Raw genomic sequence first — 17,702 nt, forward strand, 5'->3', positions numbered from 1 at the left:
TTCTTGGGCTGATTCAGACAAACTGGCTAGGTCCAGAACATCCAGGCTCTGGCACACACCTGGGAAGCTGGGCTTCAGGGGACTGGAGCCTCCATATCTTCTCTACCAGCAAGCATGGCAAATCAGGTAGCTTCTTGCTCTAAGACTGCACTTACAAGGCACAGAGAGGAATCCTGCTTTTGCTTTCTAAGGCTACTACCTCCTCTGCCAGAGCATTTGCTGGAAATGCCAGGACAAAGTGGAAGATTTCTCCTGGCTTGATGCTGGGACCAATGAGCCTGTCTGGACTGAGGTATGATTCTTTGTTTGAAGTAAGTTGTGCCCCTGGGCCATGCTGTGCCATGGTACTTGGCTGCAGAAGGCTACATGGGGATCCTTATTCCTTACTTCATCTCCTGCTTTGCCTTTGGGAACAGCTGAGAGGAAATTCAGATACCATGAAGGTTTGAGTAGCTGTGACACACCACAGCACTGTTCTGGGTAGTGGAACATTAATCAGTTAGGTGTGTGCTGGGGAAAGAACTCAGACATGGTCCTTAGCAAGCAGGGTAGACATCAAGCAGTGGACAGAAAGAGGAAGAAAAGCATTTTAGGTGCTGCCTTAGCAGCATTTTGCTGCCACTGATTGTGGACTAAAACTTTGCAGTAAGGAATATCTACCTCACCCTCTGGTCCTGCACACAGGAATTTCAAGTCTCTGGGTCTTTGGCACCTGCTGCTGAAGGCCATGGATTGTAGTGTAGCGAATGAGCTGATCCTTTAAAAAACGCTTTCAGACTAATTCTCTGATCCCTGATATTTATCACTGCAGACCGGCATCTAGGCCCCCTAAAGTGTGAGCAACACATGGGACAATGTAGCCCTTTGGCTGGCCAACTTGTTTCTCTGCCCCACTTTCTAAATGCTCCCTTGATTGCAATAGCCAATACAAACCTAAAGGACCACAGCCAAGTTCCTTCCGGGTATTACCTGCAGACCCAAACAACAGCTGGCAAAACAAGGAATGCAGTAAGAGAGTTCCTCCCCTTGAGGAAGTGGAAAATGTATGCATACAACAGAATGCACAACTGAATCCACAGTCTTTAATGAATGCAGAGATTTGTTCCGGACACAGGTACTTTTGTGATTGACCCCACACCCTCTTCTTCTCCCCCTCTAAAAATTATTCTAGTTAGTGAAATGTAAAACCACACAAAGACCAGAATACATATTCACACATCAGAGGATTTGATATTGTTTTTCTTAAGAAAATTTCACTCATTTAGTATTATTGACTGTAAAGTCCAGTCAGTACAGCAGAAATATTCTACATAGATCATTGGTTGGAATGCACAGTACAGTATTTGTGAACACACTGTCACAAAAGACATCTGGATGAACACTAACAAGTGTCGTAGATCTGTCAAACCACATTGCAAGCATCTGCATCAAACCAGTCTGGGTTGTATGGGAAATTACCAGAACATGGAAAAAAAGATGTTAAAGTACATGGGAACCTGCTACAGTCACTTTCCTCTAGAGTCACTGCTGCCACTAAAAGGTCAGGAAACTTGAACTGCTGCTTGTCACCTGAAACTTTGCTTCTGTTTCACAGGGATTGATGTCACACCTTTATTTCCAGACCTGAGTTATTGTAATTTTGCTTGAACTGGAGCAAAGAAGAGAAGGACAAACGCACACCCCATCTAGCAGAGCTTACTTCTCCAGACCTGCATGGTCAAACAGCTTGAGATCAGAGGTCTTGCCTGTAAAAAGGCCACGAAATTTGAAAAAATAAACAAAGCAGAGCTGAAATAAAGCAAACGAAAAAAACCAAAACAGAGATAACATGATTTTATACAGCCTGCAATAAAGCTATAGTCCATGGTACAGTTTTGTTCACATTACACTTATTAAGGCTTTGACTACTGGTCTTCTACATGCACATTTTATATACAAATAATCCTCTGTGTGTAGGCATAAATTACTTTACTTTTCTTGATCTAAGCAAGAAAATATTTTCATGCATTTGCTTCTCCTAGTATTCACAATACTTGGCCCATATTCTATTCAAGGATTTCTGAAGAGGGCTGGCTCTATTTATTATCCATCTGAAAATGCCCTTATCTCCAGGAATGTTGTTTGTGCCAGACAGTGGCACTGGTCCCACACTTCTCCACAGTCATACACCAGAGAGGAGGTGCCACTCCAAAGCCTGACAGCACAATGGTTATGTAAACATAGCAATTCTTGGATTATAAATACTTTATTAAAGCTAACATACCTCAGCTTTTAGCTCATAATTGCCCGTGAGTGCCTTAATGAAACATTCAGAATGAAGTATTTTTTTTCCTCCCATGTCAACTGCTCAGTTACAGTGGTTCCCCCAAAACATACTTTTCCTTTTTTTTTTTTTCTGAAAGAAGCACCAAGCTACCTGTTAATTCTTCAAGCCTGTGGCTGCGTAGTTCTCATAGGCAAACAAGAACATGTCTGAGCCTTATAACTCTTAAGTGCTCTAAGTCAAAGTCACCATCTCACTTGCACCCTTGCCGTGAAGTTAAGAGACTGGGCCAGCACCAGTGACAAATGGGGAGGAAGCAGAAACCAGAAGAACTCTTCCATTTCTAGCCCCATGCCTGCAGCTTGCAAGTTTGACAGGTTCCCAGAGATCACCAAAGCTGACCTTAGCATGGCCTGTGTCCCTCTGCCTCAGGGACACCATGACTTCCCCTGCCCCAGTGTTTTCTTCAGCAAGATGTTCTGGCCAGCTGAAGTTGCAGAGCACCTCTAGGTTGTGGGAGGGAGCCCTGGGGAGAGCAGCTCCACTATGAAAAGGAAGGGCTCACAGGGAAGTGGTGCTACAGAAAGGAAGCAGTGTAAAGAAGGCTGAGAAAGCAGGCATGGGTGGAGTGAGAAGGAGAGATTCCTTATAAAGACAGGGCCTGGACTGCTGCCACAGCCCTCTGAGCTGCCATGCATGGTGATATAACTGGGGCAGGCTGTCAACACTGAGCTTTGCCACCATCATACAGCTTTACCTTGCATCTCACCACATTTCCCTGTCAGCCACCCCGCCCTTGCCTTGAACACTGCATTGAAGTATTTCCATTCAACATATACCATGACAATTACTACAAACCAAATACTGTGTCCTCCTCATTCCCTGGAATCCAAGTAGCTAGAAGAGACTGTCCCTGTCCCCTGCCTTGCTCTCCACTCAACAATAAGCAAGACAATAATAGAGAGGACAGAAAGAGTGATGCAGGCACAGCCATCTGGTTGGTCTCTTATTGCACAGAGTAGTTGGGGCAGGAAGGGTGTGGCTCACAAAGTCCTTTGAAAAAATCCTACTGCATGTCTGTCCAAAACACTTGCTCCAGAAAACATGTTCAGACAGCTCATGTGGATGCTTGGGAAATGTCACCTAGAAACAAGATATGCAAGAGATGAAGGCTATTCTCAATTCAAGTTCAGTCTTCATTCAGCCCCATGGCAAGTTGTGCAAAATACAATGTTTATGCCCTGGCAGGTATGATTAAAACACAATTTTTTGGTCCTGGGTAGGTTAACAAGAAAGGGTCATGCTAATAATTGCAGAGGAAAACCTTTGAGGCTGGATTTAGTTTTAGTTACAGAAAATAATGTACACTGCTTTTGGCCAAGTGCACAGAAGCTTTAAAAATAAAAGACAAAGATCACAGTTAAATGTCTCAATCTTCAGATGGGGTATATCTGTGAGGAGCAGTCAAACTATTTTTTCATGTGCAATGCATCCTGAAATTTGGTACTTATGTATCGGGCATGAAATCCTTTCTTGTTGATGGTGTCATCTGTATGGAATCGAATCATAATGGAATCCCCTGCAGAATAGATTTCTTCCAGAGGCTGCAGAAAAGGAAAGAAGACAGTACACAGTAGTCAAATATGGAGACTAAATAACTGTCTGCACCATGACACTAGAGTTTAAGCCCACAGTGAAGACAGATTGGCCAGTAAACATGGAGACTTGAATGCTCAGTACCTCCTGCCCTTATCTGCCTTCCTAAGCACATTCCTTTGTTCTTAATGTTTGAAGACTGATGTCAGTCCACTCTACAACCCCAGTCCTTCCAGCTGCTTTTTTCACAGACCTCCCTGAATATTCTCATTCCAGTCTTCAGGTTTACTCAAATTTGTCATTGTCTTTTCAGGAGAAAACTGGAAACTGTTTTGCAGCTGAGGCTCTCCTGGGGTTCAGATAACTCAGGTACTTATCTTACATGACCTTTCTGGTTATGTCCCACACTATTGTGACCTGCTGCAATCTCCTTGTGCTTCCCTTTCCCAGCCATCTTCATTCCACACACCTGGTCCCTGACTGTCTCTCTTTAAATTCAATAAGAGACATCTCCATTTCATTGCTGAAGGCCTAGACAAATCAAACACAGACCCTCTGATTTCAAAAACCACACACCATTACTCATGTTAGAATCACTTCTAGTAATGGGGATGCAGGTGACAGTTCAGGGGACAGCATGCCATCCTAAAGGCAGCAAGCATCACACAGCTCTAAGTCTCTCCACCGTTCACCCTTGCACGGCCACAAGACAACTTGGCTTGAGCCAGAAAACAACACAGGATGAAACTGGCCTTTGGAAGCCATTTCCCACATTTACACAAGACTGATGGCAGGTCTGGGGCACAGCAACATGGCAGTCTCATCCTGCTGTACATGGCCCTGGGCTACAAAGGACAGTCAGGAAGAATTTTCCAGCCGACACTGTGTAACAGAAAATGGTCGTGATCTCCTGAGGAAGGGAAAGAAGCAAAACCCAGCCACAAAGCATTCTCAGTACGAGTTATGACAGCTGCCCCTCCCCAAAAACAGTATGAGGGTACTTCCTTGGCCCCCTCAGTGACCCCTCTGAAATCCCTGCTCTCATGGCTTACCCCCGAGCCACAGAAGCGTCCCAGACGGGGTGCAGTGCTGTCGTAACCATCGTAAATCTCCATGTAGTCGTACCCACAGTCAGCCTCCTCCTCTATCTCAAACATCTGGAATATTAGCTCCACCCCATAACCATCTTCTGCTACAATCACCCATTCACAGTTGGCTTGACCTGGGTAGTTGTTGTCCCCATACTGAGCATGGGAATACAGATCCTTAGCTTGTACTTCAGCCTTTAAGATCCCACCACACTCTGAAGGGAGAAAAGGACACAAAACAGTCTTTCAATGTTCTTAGTCACAACAAAGACTCATCCCACTTTTGGGTCAGTCATAAGCAGAGAAGACTTCCAGCTTGAAGTGCAATAGGAAAGGTACTTAAACACTGCACCAAACTACAATAAACCAGTGAATTCTACAGACACCCATGAATCCAAAGACCCACAGAGCTTAGAGGAACTTTGTTTTTTTGGTACAGAACACACATGGAAAGAGGTAATCAGTTTAGACTGTAGGACAGGGTTTTTTTGACACATACTCTGGGAAATTTTATTGTATTAGAAAAAAATCACTTTGGCTCTTTGCATTTGTCCTGTAGATGAAATTCTGACCCCAAGTATTTTGTCAGCAGGAAGCAGAAGCACATCAGAAAACTGGTGACCAAAACAATCCTTTTCTGTCCACACAATGCACAAAAGTAGCCCTTTGTTTGTGTAGAACGTGTGTGCTTTAGCAGAGCTTTCCTGCAGCCAATGAGGAAGACACTTCTTCACCAGTGTCACGTGCACGGCTACTTCGAGCATGTTTCATCTATTTACAGTGGCAGGGATTTCAAAGAAATGAATGTTGGCACAACACACCCACCTCTGGGCTGCACAGATAGGAGAATCAAGCTGTGTCTGTCCACAGCACAGCTCTGCTTCTACTACAATCAATCTAATGTGGGCCTGTTCTGAGGGTGGGCCAGTACATGGGCTAAATTGCATCACCTCCTTATCCAATGGTTGATGTGGAACAAAAGGGATTATTGCTCAACCAAATACCTCAAATTTAACAAAAGAGCCTGAACAGGAATGTCCAATACCAAGAGAATTTGGAGCTGTTATGGGTGCTGGTATTTATGGTATGACACTGGCAGCAGTCTGGGAACTGAATGTACACCACTTAAAACCTAGCTTATTTAGGAGCAAGGTATGTCTGTTTTTACCTAGTAAAAAATGTAGTGAGACTTGATGACATCTTTGGCACTGGGGTATTGGCAGGCAACCAGCTTACCTGTGCTGTGCTTTGCCTGGAAACCTCTCCTTTGCACAGAAGCATCAGAGTAAAACCTGAGGAACATCTTGTTGGTAGAAGCCACTACAGGGTCTGGTTTCTTGCTGCCACAGAAGCGCCCAAGGACAGGTGACTTGCTGTTGGGCCCATCATACACTTCTAAGTGGTCATAGGCACATTCTTGGTGCTGCTCAATCTCAAACTCATTGAAGGTCTAGAGCAAGAATATGGAGAATTAAGACAGTTAATATGGAGAATTAAGACAGTAAATCTGACTATTTAGCATACAGTGAAATGCCAAGTGAGAAACAGATCAAATGGTACATGTGTCCCACTCTCCCCATACACTAAAACAGAATAATTTGCTTTCAGAGAAGAGTGATTTCAAGGTGGCAAAGATCAGAATTCCATATCAGTGTGCTGTGTTGCCTCAGCCTTGCTGCCTCACATGGGTGCATGACAACAGTTATCAACTCCAAGCCTTATAACACTTATTTTTCTGGCTGGAAATTCTGCCCAGCACACCAGAAGGGCAGTTCTGTAACATCACTTCCACTCAGCACAGGGATTATTTCCCCCAACATATGGGCCATCTGCACAGCTTTGGGCATGTCCTACCATTTGCATCAGGGCATGATGTAAAATGGGCCTGACACCTCTCCCTCAGAGGGGCTGGGGGCTGGCTCAGCCACCACCTTATATAGAAATGGCCCCAAGAGAGTGGCTCACAAGGAGGGGTAGGGGTGGGAGGGCATTTATGCCATCTGTTCATGGAGGGAAATCCTCTACAGCTGTCATCTGCTGGAGCCTCCTCCAAGCTGCCTCTCCTCTGCCTTGTGTCCCTCTGAGATCTGCCCTTCTGCAAGCCAGGGCAGCCTCCCAGAAAACTCTCCTCCAAGAGCCTCAAACAGGACCTGAGGGCATCAGCCTCCCACTCACACAGTGGTGGTGGGGAGTCACTTCAGCTGCTCACAACCCAGTCTGCTTCTTGCCTCACACGCCCGCTCTCTGGCTACTCACTACTTTCACTCGGTGGCCAGGTGTTGCAGAGATGTCCCAGGTGCACTCTTTCCGGCTGGGATACTTGTCAGGCCAGTTGGGACTGCTCATCATTCCCTCTGCACCACTCAGCTTGTGCTCACAACCAGCTTGGGAGAGAGAAATTGCATTGGGGCAAGTCTCACATGGCAACCCTGCAGTGTCCCACATGGTCCTCTCTGCCCACTGAGACCCTCTGCAGGGCAGAGATATGGAAGACTTCAGTCACCAAACAAGACCTTTTACTATTACTCCATAGTTCTGGTGGGGTTGTCCTGTACTTATTCCCTGGTGATGGGGAAAGGGACCATCTCACTCTCCTGGGCCTCATTAACCTAACCTATGTCCTCACACCCTAATCTACTCTCCTGCTCCTTCACCTCATCTGCCCTGTTGCCAGGGCCATAATGTCAACCCCTCCACAGTGCTGGCTCCGGTGCTATCTAGCCTTGCCTTGTTTTGCCAATTTGGAGAGCTTTATCAGCTCATGGAGAGGTCAGACAAGGACCCTAAACCATATACAGGAAAGCCATGGGAGCACACAGCAGGGACAGTGGTGCAGGAAGAAAGGTAGTTTTGGCACCAGCAAGTGGTTAGATCAGCCCATCCTTTCTCTTTTGACTCAAACACAATAATTAAATGAAGCAGCAGTGACCAGTCTAATGATGATGTCCCACAACTGCTCCTTTCACAAGTCAAATTTCTCTCTCCACCCTGTCTGTTCCCTGTGGGCATATAGAGAGCAAGACTGGGGAATGGGAATGGTCCTATTTCTAGACAGTTTTGCAGCTAGCTAGGGCTTTTTCACTGCCCTTGCCTGGTAAGCTGTACAAACTTCCTTTCAGCACAGGTAAACCAAACAGTGTTTGGAGTACCTTGGCATTCCTGAGGGCGGGAGTGGGGACTTTACCTTCTTTACAGTCATGGCCGTTTTCATGCAGCACGAAGCCATTTCTGCACTGGCACATATAGCTCCCAAAGGTGTTGATACATTCGTGCTGGCAACCACCATTGTCTTTGGAGCATTCATCCTTGTCTGGGCAGGATCAAACCAACAAATACTGAGTTAACAGTGACACAACCTACCACAGTCACCAGCTGAGAGCCCCATACCCAGGCTGGTAGATAGCAATGCAAACCTCCAACTATACTGCTGGATTAGTCCAGTCAGCTTTTCAGCCCAGATCCTATTCTCTTCAACTGCCTCACATTCCATAAGATGTATCACAAATGTGTTCTATTCTATAATATAAGTTATTGGTAAAACACTCCTGTCTAAAAGAAACCTAGAGCAGCATCTCATTCCTTAACAACAGAGCCCAGGAAAATCATCAAACAAATTCACTAGCTGAGATAAAAATCTACTTCATATTTTCACATTCTTATGTGCTCTAGTGAGCCACCATTTCTAAATAGCTCTGTCTGAGCACAAACAGCCAGCTGATGAAGAAGATCTAAAGTATGAGCTGCTCCCTAAAGCTGAAATATGTCCCAGTGGATCTTGACTCCTGTGTGTTCAGGACTATGCTTTCCTCAGTCTCACTTTCTGAGCATAGGATCTGCTCATGGTTTCCAGTCCACTTTAATGCATGAGAAGTTTATCTCTACTTTTTCTTGGGATAATGCTCTCCCTAGATCTCATTAAATTAATCTGTCTCCTCACTCCCAAACGTATTTCTAGATGAATCATACCCACCTCATCCTTCCTCCTGTACAATTTATTAAGTCAAACCCTTAGTCCTGATTCTACTCTGCACCTGTCCTAATTCAAGGCTGTTTTTTCTGATCATTCTCCTCAAAAGCATTAATACTCCTAGGCCTCTGCTGGAGAGACGCAACGAAATTGAATTTCTGCTTCCAAATGACATACAGGTAACCTCCAGAACTGCCTGCCAACAAGGTACATCACTGACAAAGGACTGAGAACAGGATGAAAAACTTCCACTAGTACATGCTGCTTTCACGGGAATGATTGCTATATAGAACACAACTGGAAATTTTCGAAATCTTCTAGTTTCAGAGGAAAAAGCTTTCCTCTAATCTTCTAGGGACAGAAACAATTTCCAGGGTTAGGTTCCACATTGCTTCCTGCTGTTGAAGGACTGGAGGCATTGATGGAACTCATCCATCTTGCTGAAACCACACTACGAAACTGGACCATACACTGCACTGAGAACCCAAGATGAAGGTAACACAGAACAGAGCAACCACACTTTTAGATTTAATGAACCAGGTCAGGCTCTGACAGGATGTCGAAGAAAATTCACCAAAACCATGAGGTTCAGTCAGAGGAGACAGGTAAGCAAATGAAAGAATACAGCCACATACCAGAGAAGTAGTGAACTTTAAAGCCTTTCTTGGAGACCGTGTTGTCAGATTTGAACTCCAGTCTCATGTTGTTGCCATATGATGTGATTACTTCAGGCTTCTCTGAGCCACAGAATTTGCCATGTAGCTTGGAATCAGAAGCCAGCTCACTACGAACCTCAACATAGTCATATTTACAGACCTGCCAAGAGAGGAAGAGATTTCTTAGATCTGTGGCCTTGGAACAGAGCATTTCAGAGGAAGGGGACAGAGAAGGAACAGAAACAGCCTTGTACTCAAATACATTCCTAACTTGCCAAAAATCTCCTCTGTCAGTTTTCTCACCCCTTCACTTGCTGCCCTGAACTTAAATGATGGGTGCCTTTTTCAAAAGAGGAAAGGTTCAGTGAATTTAGCAAAAGTAATTATTTCCACTTTATCCAAGAACCTGACAGAGTTGAATGAACTTTAGCAGCCTCTTGAATTATGGAAGTGCCCCATTTACAGCAGGGAAATGCAGACCTGAGTGCTTTGCTCAAACTTTACCGTGCATGGCAGAGAACACACTCTTTTGCTGTTACTTCCTTTAGCATTGAAGAACTCATTGTTTATTTCCAACTATTTTCCTGCAAAAGCAGCAAAGGAGAGGTGGGAGGCGGGATACCTATTAGGGATGGAAAATACCTACAATTATGCAAAACTAGTAGAGAAAATAAGCCCATTGTGCTGGTTTTGGCCGGGCTAGATTAAATTTTCTTCACGGTGACTGGCACTGGGCTGTGTTTTGGATTTGTGCTGAGAAGAGGCTTGATAATATCAAGACATTTTGTTACTGCTGAGCAGGAGTTGCATGGAGTCAAGACCTTTTTTTGCTTCTTGTACTGCTCCACCAGTGAGGAGGCTGGGGGTGCTCAGGGAGCTGGGAGGGGACATGGCCAGGACAGCTGATCCTCACTGAACAAATGGATATTGCATACCACAAGAGATCATACCTAGTATATAAAGTGGGGGTGAGTAGAGAGAAGAAGCAGGAAGGGGAGACATTTGGAGTGACATTGTCTGTATTCCCCAGTAACTACTATGTGTGATGGAGCCTGGATCTCCTGAAGATGGCTGAACACCTGCCTGCCCATGGGAAGTAGTGAACTAATTCCTCATTTTTCTTTGCTTGCATGAGTGGCTTTTGCTTTATCTATTAAACTCAACTCATGAGTTTCTCTCACTTTTACCTTTCTGATTCTCTCCCCCATTCCTCTCCATGGAGGAAAGAGAGTGAGCAGTTGTGTGGTGCTTAGTTGCCAGATTGGGTTAAACCATTGCACCCACTTATAATAGAACAGCTTTAATCCTTCCACTCCATAGAGAAAGCAAATCCAGACTTCAAGGAGAAGAGTCACTGTTATTGTTATATTTACATTGAGGGTGGGAAAACAACCAGGAGCTCCACCAGTAAGACAGAGCCTCCTCCTCCTTGTACCCCAAGGGTTTATCCAGTTCTGATTTAGCCAGTAGTCCCACCTCTGAGATGCAGGGACTGGTTACGTACATCATTGCCTTCCAGCTCAAACACTTCGAACTGCAGAGAGATCCGGTACTGGGCTGGAGCTACCACCTGCCAGACGCAGTTTTTGTTAGTAGGATATTCCTTGGGCCATCCAGGGCTAGTAATGGTCCCATTGAGCTTGGTGATGAAGCCCCCACAGGCAGCTGGAGAGGCAATAAATGAACACAAGTTTTACTTGGTTCTGTTCACACACACAGATTGGGCCACAGTGCTAACTAGCAAATGAACCAGATCCTGGCGGGTGGCACATTTCAAACCCCAGCCTCCAGAACAGGCTTAAAATGCTGGGAAGTGTGAAGAAGACAGAAACTTCACCTGCAGTAAATCACCTCCCAGTGAGGCTATGGCCCTGAGAGCCAACAGGTAAGACTTAATTTCCTTTTTAATCTCCCTCCTTGGGTTTTCTGTGAATCAGTTGACTTGACATGCACAACATGGCTGTAAAGCCCAGCTTGGTAAATTCACCCACACTCAGTGCTACAAACCTTACTATTTTAAGCTTATTAGTAATGGAACAATTACAAGATAATGGAATCATAGGGAAGACATTTCTGTCAACTCTTCAGTGGTTTATTATATTTGGATTGCATCTTCTCTAGGGAAAGTTGAAGGCAAAGTCAAGACTTAGCTGTATTATCCCACAGCCTTTAAAAATTTAAGACATCTCAACTTCATCCTCTTGTGGGAGGGCAGGACTATTACCTCAAAGGAGTAAATCTCAATTTGCTGCAAAATTCTATTTGCAACAAAGCATTTTTTTACCTTGCTGTTTCTTGAGAATAATGAGATATAGCCACATCATCAAAACCCACAGGGATAAAAGCTTTCTGTGTCTTGTTCCCAGCATCATTTTGCATTAAGAGGACTAACCCTAACCCAAGGGAGCAGCTTCAATACTAATAGAGTAGCAAGCAAGTGGTTTTGGAGAAAAAAAAAGCAATTTACTCTGATGTATATTGCTACGATTTCAAAGACTATCCCTTCTGTTTTGCCCACAAATGAAGTTTAAAATAGGAGGTTAAGAATGAAGTTCAGAAAAAACCCTCCCAAGTTATAGCAATTTAGCAACTGGCTTGCTAAAATTGTGAGGGATTATGGAGAAAAAAAAAAGCTTTCAGAAGCCTTTTGCACACACCTGACTGCCCTCACCAAGTCAACAGCACTCTTACCCAAACAGTTTGACCAAAGCAGAAGGCAGGGCAAACCAGGTGATGTTGAGAGCACACTGATAGCATGTGGAGCTCCCCAAATGTCCCTACAGACAGAGTTTTGAGACAAGAACAGTGGATGGATTTTCAGCACACCAACAACTATATTGTTGGTAGAAGCAACACTTGTTGCATGAGATTAACTCTCTAGAAAGCTGACACAAACACCTTCTATTATAGACATGGAGGTTTTTTCTTCATAAAAGAGGAAGGGAGGAAAATTCTCTTCAGTGTGGAAAAGCATGATTTGCATGCAGACACAACATTGATATTTTATTATATGAAGTAAATTCCTTTATGAAAAACAAATAAATTCAGTGTTTGATTTAAACACTTTTGGGCCACTCAATGGTAAGGTTGTAATGCCTGCCTCCATCATGTTGCACTGTGGGAGATCTCGTCTGAACAGCAATCTCTGGCCATGAAGGTCAACTGGCTTTAGGGATGATTAGCAGTATAAATCAAAGCATTTTCAGGGTTTTTTGAACCCTGAACAAAACTTGTTTCTTAATGTAAGATTTTAACAAAACCAAAAATATCTATTGGGGCAAAATAAAGTGAAACAAAGAGGATGGAGGGGTAAGGAAAATCACACCAACACTGTTAAATTCCATTTATAGCTGTAGTACTTCTCCTAGAGTCAGGTGGCTCAATCTGTGGGTTACTTACCTTCACAGCTCTTTTTATCAGCTGTCAACTCATAGCCAGGCTCACAGGTGCATTTGTAACTGCCCAGTGTGTTCTCACAGTGCTGCTCACACCCACCATTGTCCGGCAGAGAACACTCATCCATCTCTGTCAGGAGAAAACCAGAGCAAGTAGCACTTTCCTGACCACCCAAACACCCTGATATTCCTCATGCAACCCTTCTGGACAGAAGGAACAGAGTCCTGACTGCTGAGCCAAGGCTGTGGAGCAGGCACTGCAGCAGAGCTCACAAGTGCTGAAATACTTCTAACACCAGAACCATTAAGGACTGCCATTACTGCTACTTGCCAACAGTGCTTTTGCTAGACACAAGCAGGAAAACACTGTAAAGACTTCACTGCCTTTTGTTCTCATATGCCATTTTTTGGCTTTGAATTGTTTGTTTTCAATTCCTCACCCTCTTGAGTAACTTGAGCTACCAGGAAGCAACCCACTATGGCCCACACAGTAATGGAGCTGAGGGAGGTGATACCCCACGGAACAGGGTGCTGCAAAGGAGCTGGCAGGACATGCCAGTATTTGTCTTTTCACAGGCACATGAATCTTGCTGTCCTAGACTCTGAAGTCAGGTTCTTCAATCACATCTCAACAACCTGAACTGACATTTTAATACAAAGATAGGCCCTGGCTTCTCACCCTGACCCCTGATTCCACATGCATCCCTTAATAGACGGTTTTATTAACATAGCTGTGGTGGGTTAACCTCAGCTAGCAGCCAAACTCCCATCTTGCTGTTGGATCATTCCCTGGCCTGCCACTCCCATGGAATGAGGAAGAAAACAGGAAGAATAAGAGCAAAAAAGTTCTGGGTCCACCAATTACTGTTCTGTTCAAACAGACTCAATTCTGGGGAATTTAACATAATTTACTGCCAATTAATATAAATATTTGAGTGCTGATTTAGGTATGAGGAAACCAAAACTGAAAACAAATATGTTAAAACACTTAGAGAAAACATCTTTCTGCTTCCCTTTGTTGGCTCAGCTTCACTCCAAGCCCTTCTCCCCCTGCCTTGTACCCCTACAAGTTACACTCAGCCCCTTCAGCAAAGCCATGGGTATGCAAAGGCAGGAGGGGATGGGGAGCCAAAGCAGTACATGACCCTGCTGCTTCTTCTCATTCTTCTCCCCTGCTCCAGGTAGATGAACTAACACTTCAACCATATAAAAATAGGCTTCAATGATACAAACAATTTGTTGCCTAAATGACGACAACTAACAAGAATAACCCTGAAGGTATCCAGGATTACCTGACTGGGTGGGCACGAGCTAATTGCTGTCCATATCTTCCTGGCAATGCATCTTGGGTGTGACCAATGGCTTACCCTCTGATTGCAGCTTTATTTTCTCTGAAAACTTAGACATTACCATTGCATGGTCTCACAAAGCATAGCATTCAATTCCATCCTTAACTCTGATTTTTTAGGCTAAGTTATTTTCTTTCAGTGTTGTAAGACATTTAATTGAAGCTCTATTCCTTTCCTTATTCATTAAGGCAAAGCTTACCCATTGCTCAATCAGTTGTGAGAAGCAGTCTGAAGAGTGCCTGCAGAGCCATCTAATTTGGTCTCTTTGCTCACAGAGTGTCTCTCAATCCCCCTGGATATGGAGGTAGAGACTGCAGACTTCAGATTCCAGCTTGAAGCTCCACATGCAGCCTGTACATGTGTCTACACAGCTTTTGCACACAGATATCAGCTCTGCCCACGATACAAGCTGGCTAGAAATTGTGCAGCTATGACTACCGTGATGGTTGGTTCAGGCAAAACCACTTTGCTCCTCAGCTGAATTTACTGGCATGGACTTAAAAATGCTCTAATCAAAAATGCTGTAACCACAAGCTACATGGTTTCTGATTCAAATATGAACAATTCAAGCAGACACTGAAAAATCTAGTCCGCCAGCAAAAACTCCACAGAAAATACCTGTGTCTCCAATTGCATAAATGTACAAGTTCACACATTTTTACATTAAAAAAAAAAAAAAAGAAACTAATTTATTTCTGCCTATCTGCATTGCAGAGAAAGCACTTCAGGTTCAGGTGTTTAACTTTCTTCCCCTACAAAATTGTAGGTGAAACTCAGATTTTAGAGAAGGATGTGCTGTGTCTCCATGTAGTGCTACTCTTGAAAGACATCTCTGCCACACTCAGCCTGCACTGTTCACTCCAGAAAGGGCCAAAATATCTTTAGAAAGAAATATTCTCTGAGCCTTTATGCAACCTGAGAAACTTAAACAAGGAAATCTAGGTACTGTGAGACCTGTCCAGGGACTGAGATCAAGTGTGACAGTATTTGCCAGTGATCTTGCAATCACTCTTTGTCACAGTCCATTAAGACCTCTCAAATTTACGGGTGAATATAATCTGTGAATTAAACTTTATTTACCTTTTTTTTTTTCACTTAAGTGCATGGTTTAAGAATTATGGGTTACAAATGATGACATTTTATGCCTTGAATGGTGAATAAGTGAATTCATAGGACGGACTAGTCTGAGCCAAGGGGATTGAGCCCTGACATGTTTGTTTGTTTTAAGTCTTAAGTTCATGAAATAAAGTTTTACAGAGTTTCACAGAGTATATTCTCTGAAAATTTGAGAAACCTAAATGGACCATGATACTCTTAATACAAGACAAAAGTTAAGGTAGAAATAAATAAAGAACTTATGCAATCCAAATATTGGCATTGCAACTATTATTTCTGTACAAGTGCTACTGAACCTAAGACAAACATGACCGTCTGATCCCCAGCAGCTCCACAGGTATTTTCTCAAGCAGTTAGATATTTCTTGCCTCTATTAAGCATCCTGGTAAAGGACCATTTCTAGGGTCTAGCTCTTAAAAAAAACTTAAAGTCTTAGTCTTACATCTTCCTGAAGAGAATCTCAGTTTGGAAATACATTCATCTCCTAATCTCCTAAAGGTCTCAGTATTCTTTTACAAGGACTCTACTTGCACTTACATTCGTCTTCTCTCCAGAGGCTTCTTTTGGAATAGAACTTAAGCAGAGACTGTTTTTAACACGTCTTGTGCAGTATTAGTACTTGTTTGAAAATGTCAGTGTCCTCTGCTATGGCTAAATGGAGGTGACATTCCATCCAGCTGTGCAACATTTATGCTGACACCAGCCCAGCAGAGTTTATTTCTGACCTAATCAGGGACGAGGTGTTTCTGCCTAAGCATCAACCCCCTCTACAGTCTCAAAGCAATTTGTACATAAATTCAATATTTGCAAACAAATTGTTCAAAAAAATACTAAGTACAAGTGGATGGAATGATAACGTATGAACTGATAGATGGAATGAATTGATTTGTGGATGGCAGTAGCTTAAGGGATTAATTATCCCCAGCTTTGACTGTGAGAGTCATTAGATCACATACCTTTAAAGAAATTTGCTGCAAAGCCTGCTTTATTGATGGTTGCATCAGATGCAAACTTCATCCATACTTTGTTTGAGCTGGATTTGATGTCTTCTGGCTTCTCGTAGCCACAGAAGTGGCCAAGGAGGGGGCTCTGCTCAGTGAGGCCGTCTCGGATCTCCAGGTAGTCGTAGGAGCAGGCATCGTGCCACTCAACCTGCAGTGGGAAAAGTGTCTGTCTGTACCTCACAGTGAGATTTCCTCAGCCAGGCTACTGACACAGTTAGACTTTGCCCACAGACCAGCTCCCCAAACAACTGGCTACAGTCAAGTACTTGCTGTGGCTGCCACGGAGCTCTTCTGCAGCTCAAATTGCGTTTGAACCTAGGCACATCTCAGTTCTGCCACTGCTTCATGGCTACCCTGCAGTGAAACCCAGTCCCTGACCATCTACAAACTGCTTCTGCAAGAGAAGCTGTAAGAAACAGAGCAGAACAACTGCAAACCAAAAGGCTCAAGGAATAGCCATGGTGAGGCTGTAGTGTCAGCCCTTTACAGGACAAGCATGGTGAGTGTACACAAGCCACAGCAGCCTGTGGGATGGATGACATTTAGGCACCAACCAAGGTCCTGCTCACTCCTGTCTGTGACTTAACATCAGCAATCAGAGACTGATCACCGGCATGTAGCTAAGAGTGTAAGATATCCTATAACCAGCAGAAGAAAACTTTGTGTGACTTCTTCAAAGTCTGTCTGCCATCTGGGAACACAATGTTCCTTTGGGGAGTCACATCCTGCAATCTGACAATTCCCAGTGACACCAACTAGAGGTTTTTTTGATTGTGACCATTTGACCAGAGTGAAAATTTAAGGACTCATGAGTCCCTAATATCATCAACACTTTTGAGTTCCTTCTAATTCCTTCTGTCTAGAGTAACATTTTTTGAAAACTCAGCATATTTTAAACTTCAAAAATCAAAATCTCTGAGCAAATGTCTGGTAAGGTAGACGGTACTCTGAAGTAGTCAAACAATTTTTTTATTATTGCTATTATTATTGTTGTTATTATTACTTTCTTCTTCATTTTAAAGGGTTTGTAGAGGCAAAATAATACCTGTAATATAATATGCAATGATATTTCTCACCTCAAAGGCTTGGAATGTGATTCCTATGTGAAAACCCTCAGAAACTGTGATCTTCCAGATACACTCTTTGGAAGGTCTGTAGTCATCTGGGTAATTGGGAGATTGGATCTGGCCAGCATCTTTGTGTATTTCTCCACCGCAAATAGCTTCATAAAAAACAAACAGCAAACCCATGAGATTGCAAGTTTGTCT

At 43.6% G+C, this 17,702-nt stretch overlaps 1 protein-coding gene across 2 annotated transcripts in view; it reads right to left on the minus strand.

The window, feature by feature from the left end:
• Positions 1-1,109: 1,109 nt before the first annotated feature.
• TLL2 (tolloid like 2) overlaps positions 1,110-17,702 on the minus strand; it is an 85,452-nt gene continuing 68,859 nt past the window's right edge. For both annotated transcript variants that reach the window (XM_058028858.1, XM_058028859.1), the window contains 10 exons: positions 17,511-17,656; positions 16,387-16,582; positions 12,970-13,095; positions 11,075-11,235; positions 9,550-9,730; positions 8,132-8,257; positions 7,204-7,331; positions 6,184-6,397; positions 4,912-5,162; positions 1,110-3,867 (listed from right to left, as the gene is read on the minus strand). In XM_058028858.1, coding sequence (XP_057884841.1) covers positions 3,733-3,867; positions 4,912-5,162; positions 6,184-6,397; positions 7,204-7,331; positions 8,132-8,257; positions 9,550-9,730; positions 11,075-11,235; positions 12,970-13,095; positions 16,387-16,582; positions 17,511-17,656 — 1,664 coding nt within the window. In that variant the 3' untranslated portion in view covers positions 1,110-3,732. The remainder of the gene's footprint in view (positions 3,868-4,911; positions 5,163-6,183; positions 6,398-7,203; positions 7,332-8,131; positions 8,258-9,549; positions 9,731-11,074; positions 11,236-12,969; positions 13,096-16,386; positions 16,583-17,510; positions 17,657-17,702) is intronic.

Source organism: Melospiza georgiana, chromosome 8 (genome assembly GCF_028018845.1).
Source record: "Melospiza georgiana isolate bMelGeo1 chromosome 8, bMelGeo1.pri, whole genome shotgun sequence".
Classification (NCBI taxonomy): domain Eukaryota; kingdom Metazoa; phylum Chordata; class Aves; order Passeriformes; family Passerellidae; genus Melospiza; species Melospiza georgiana.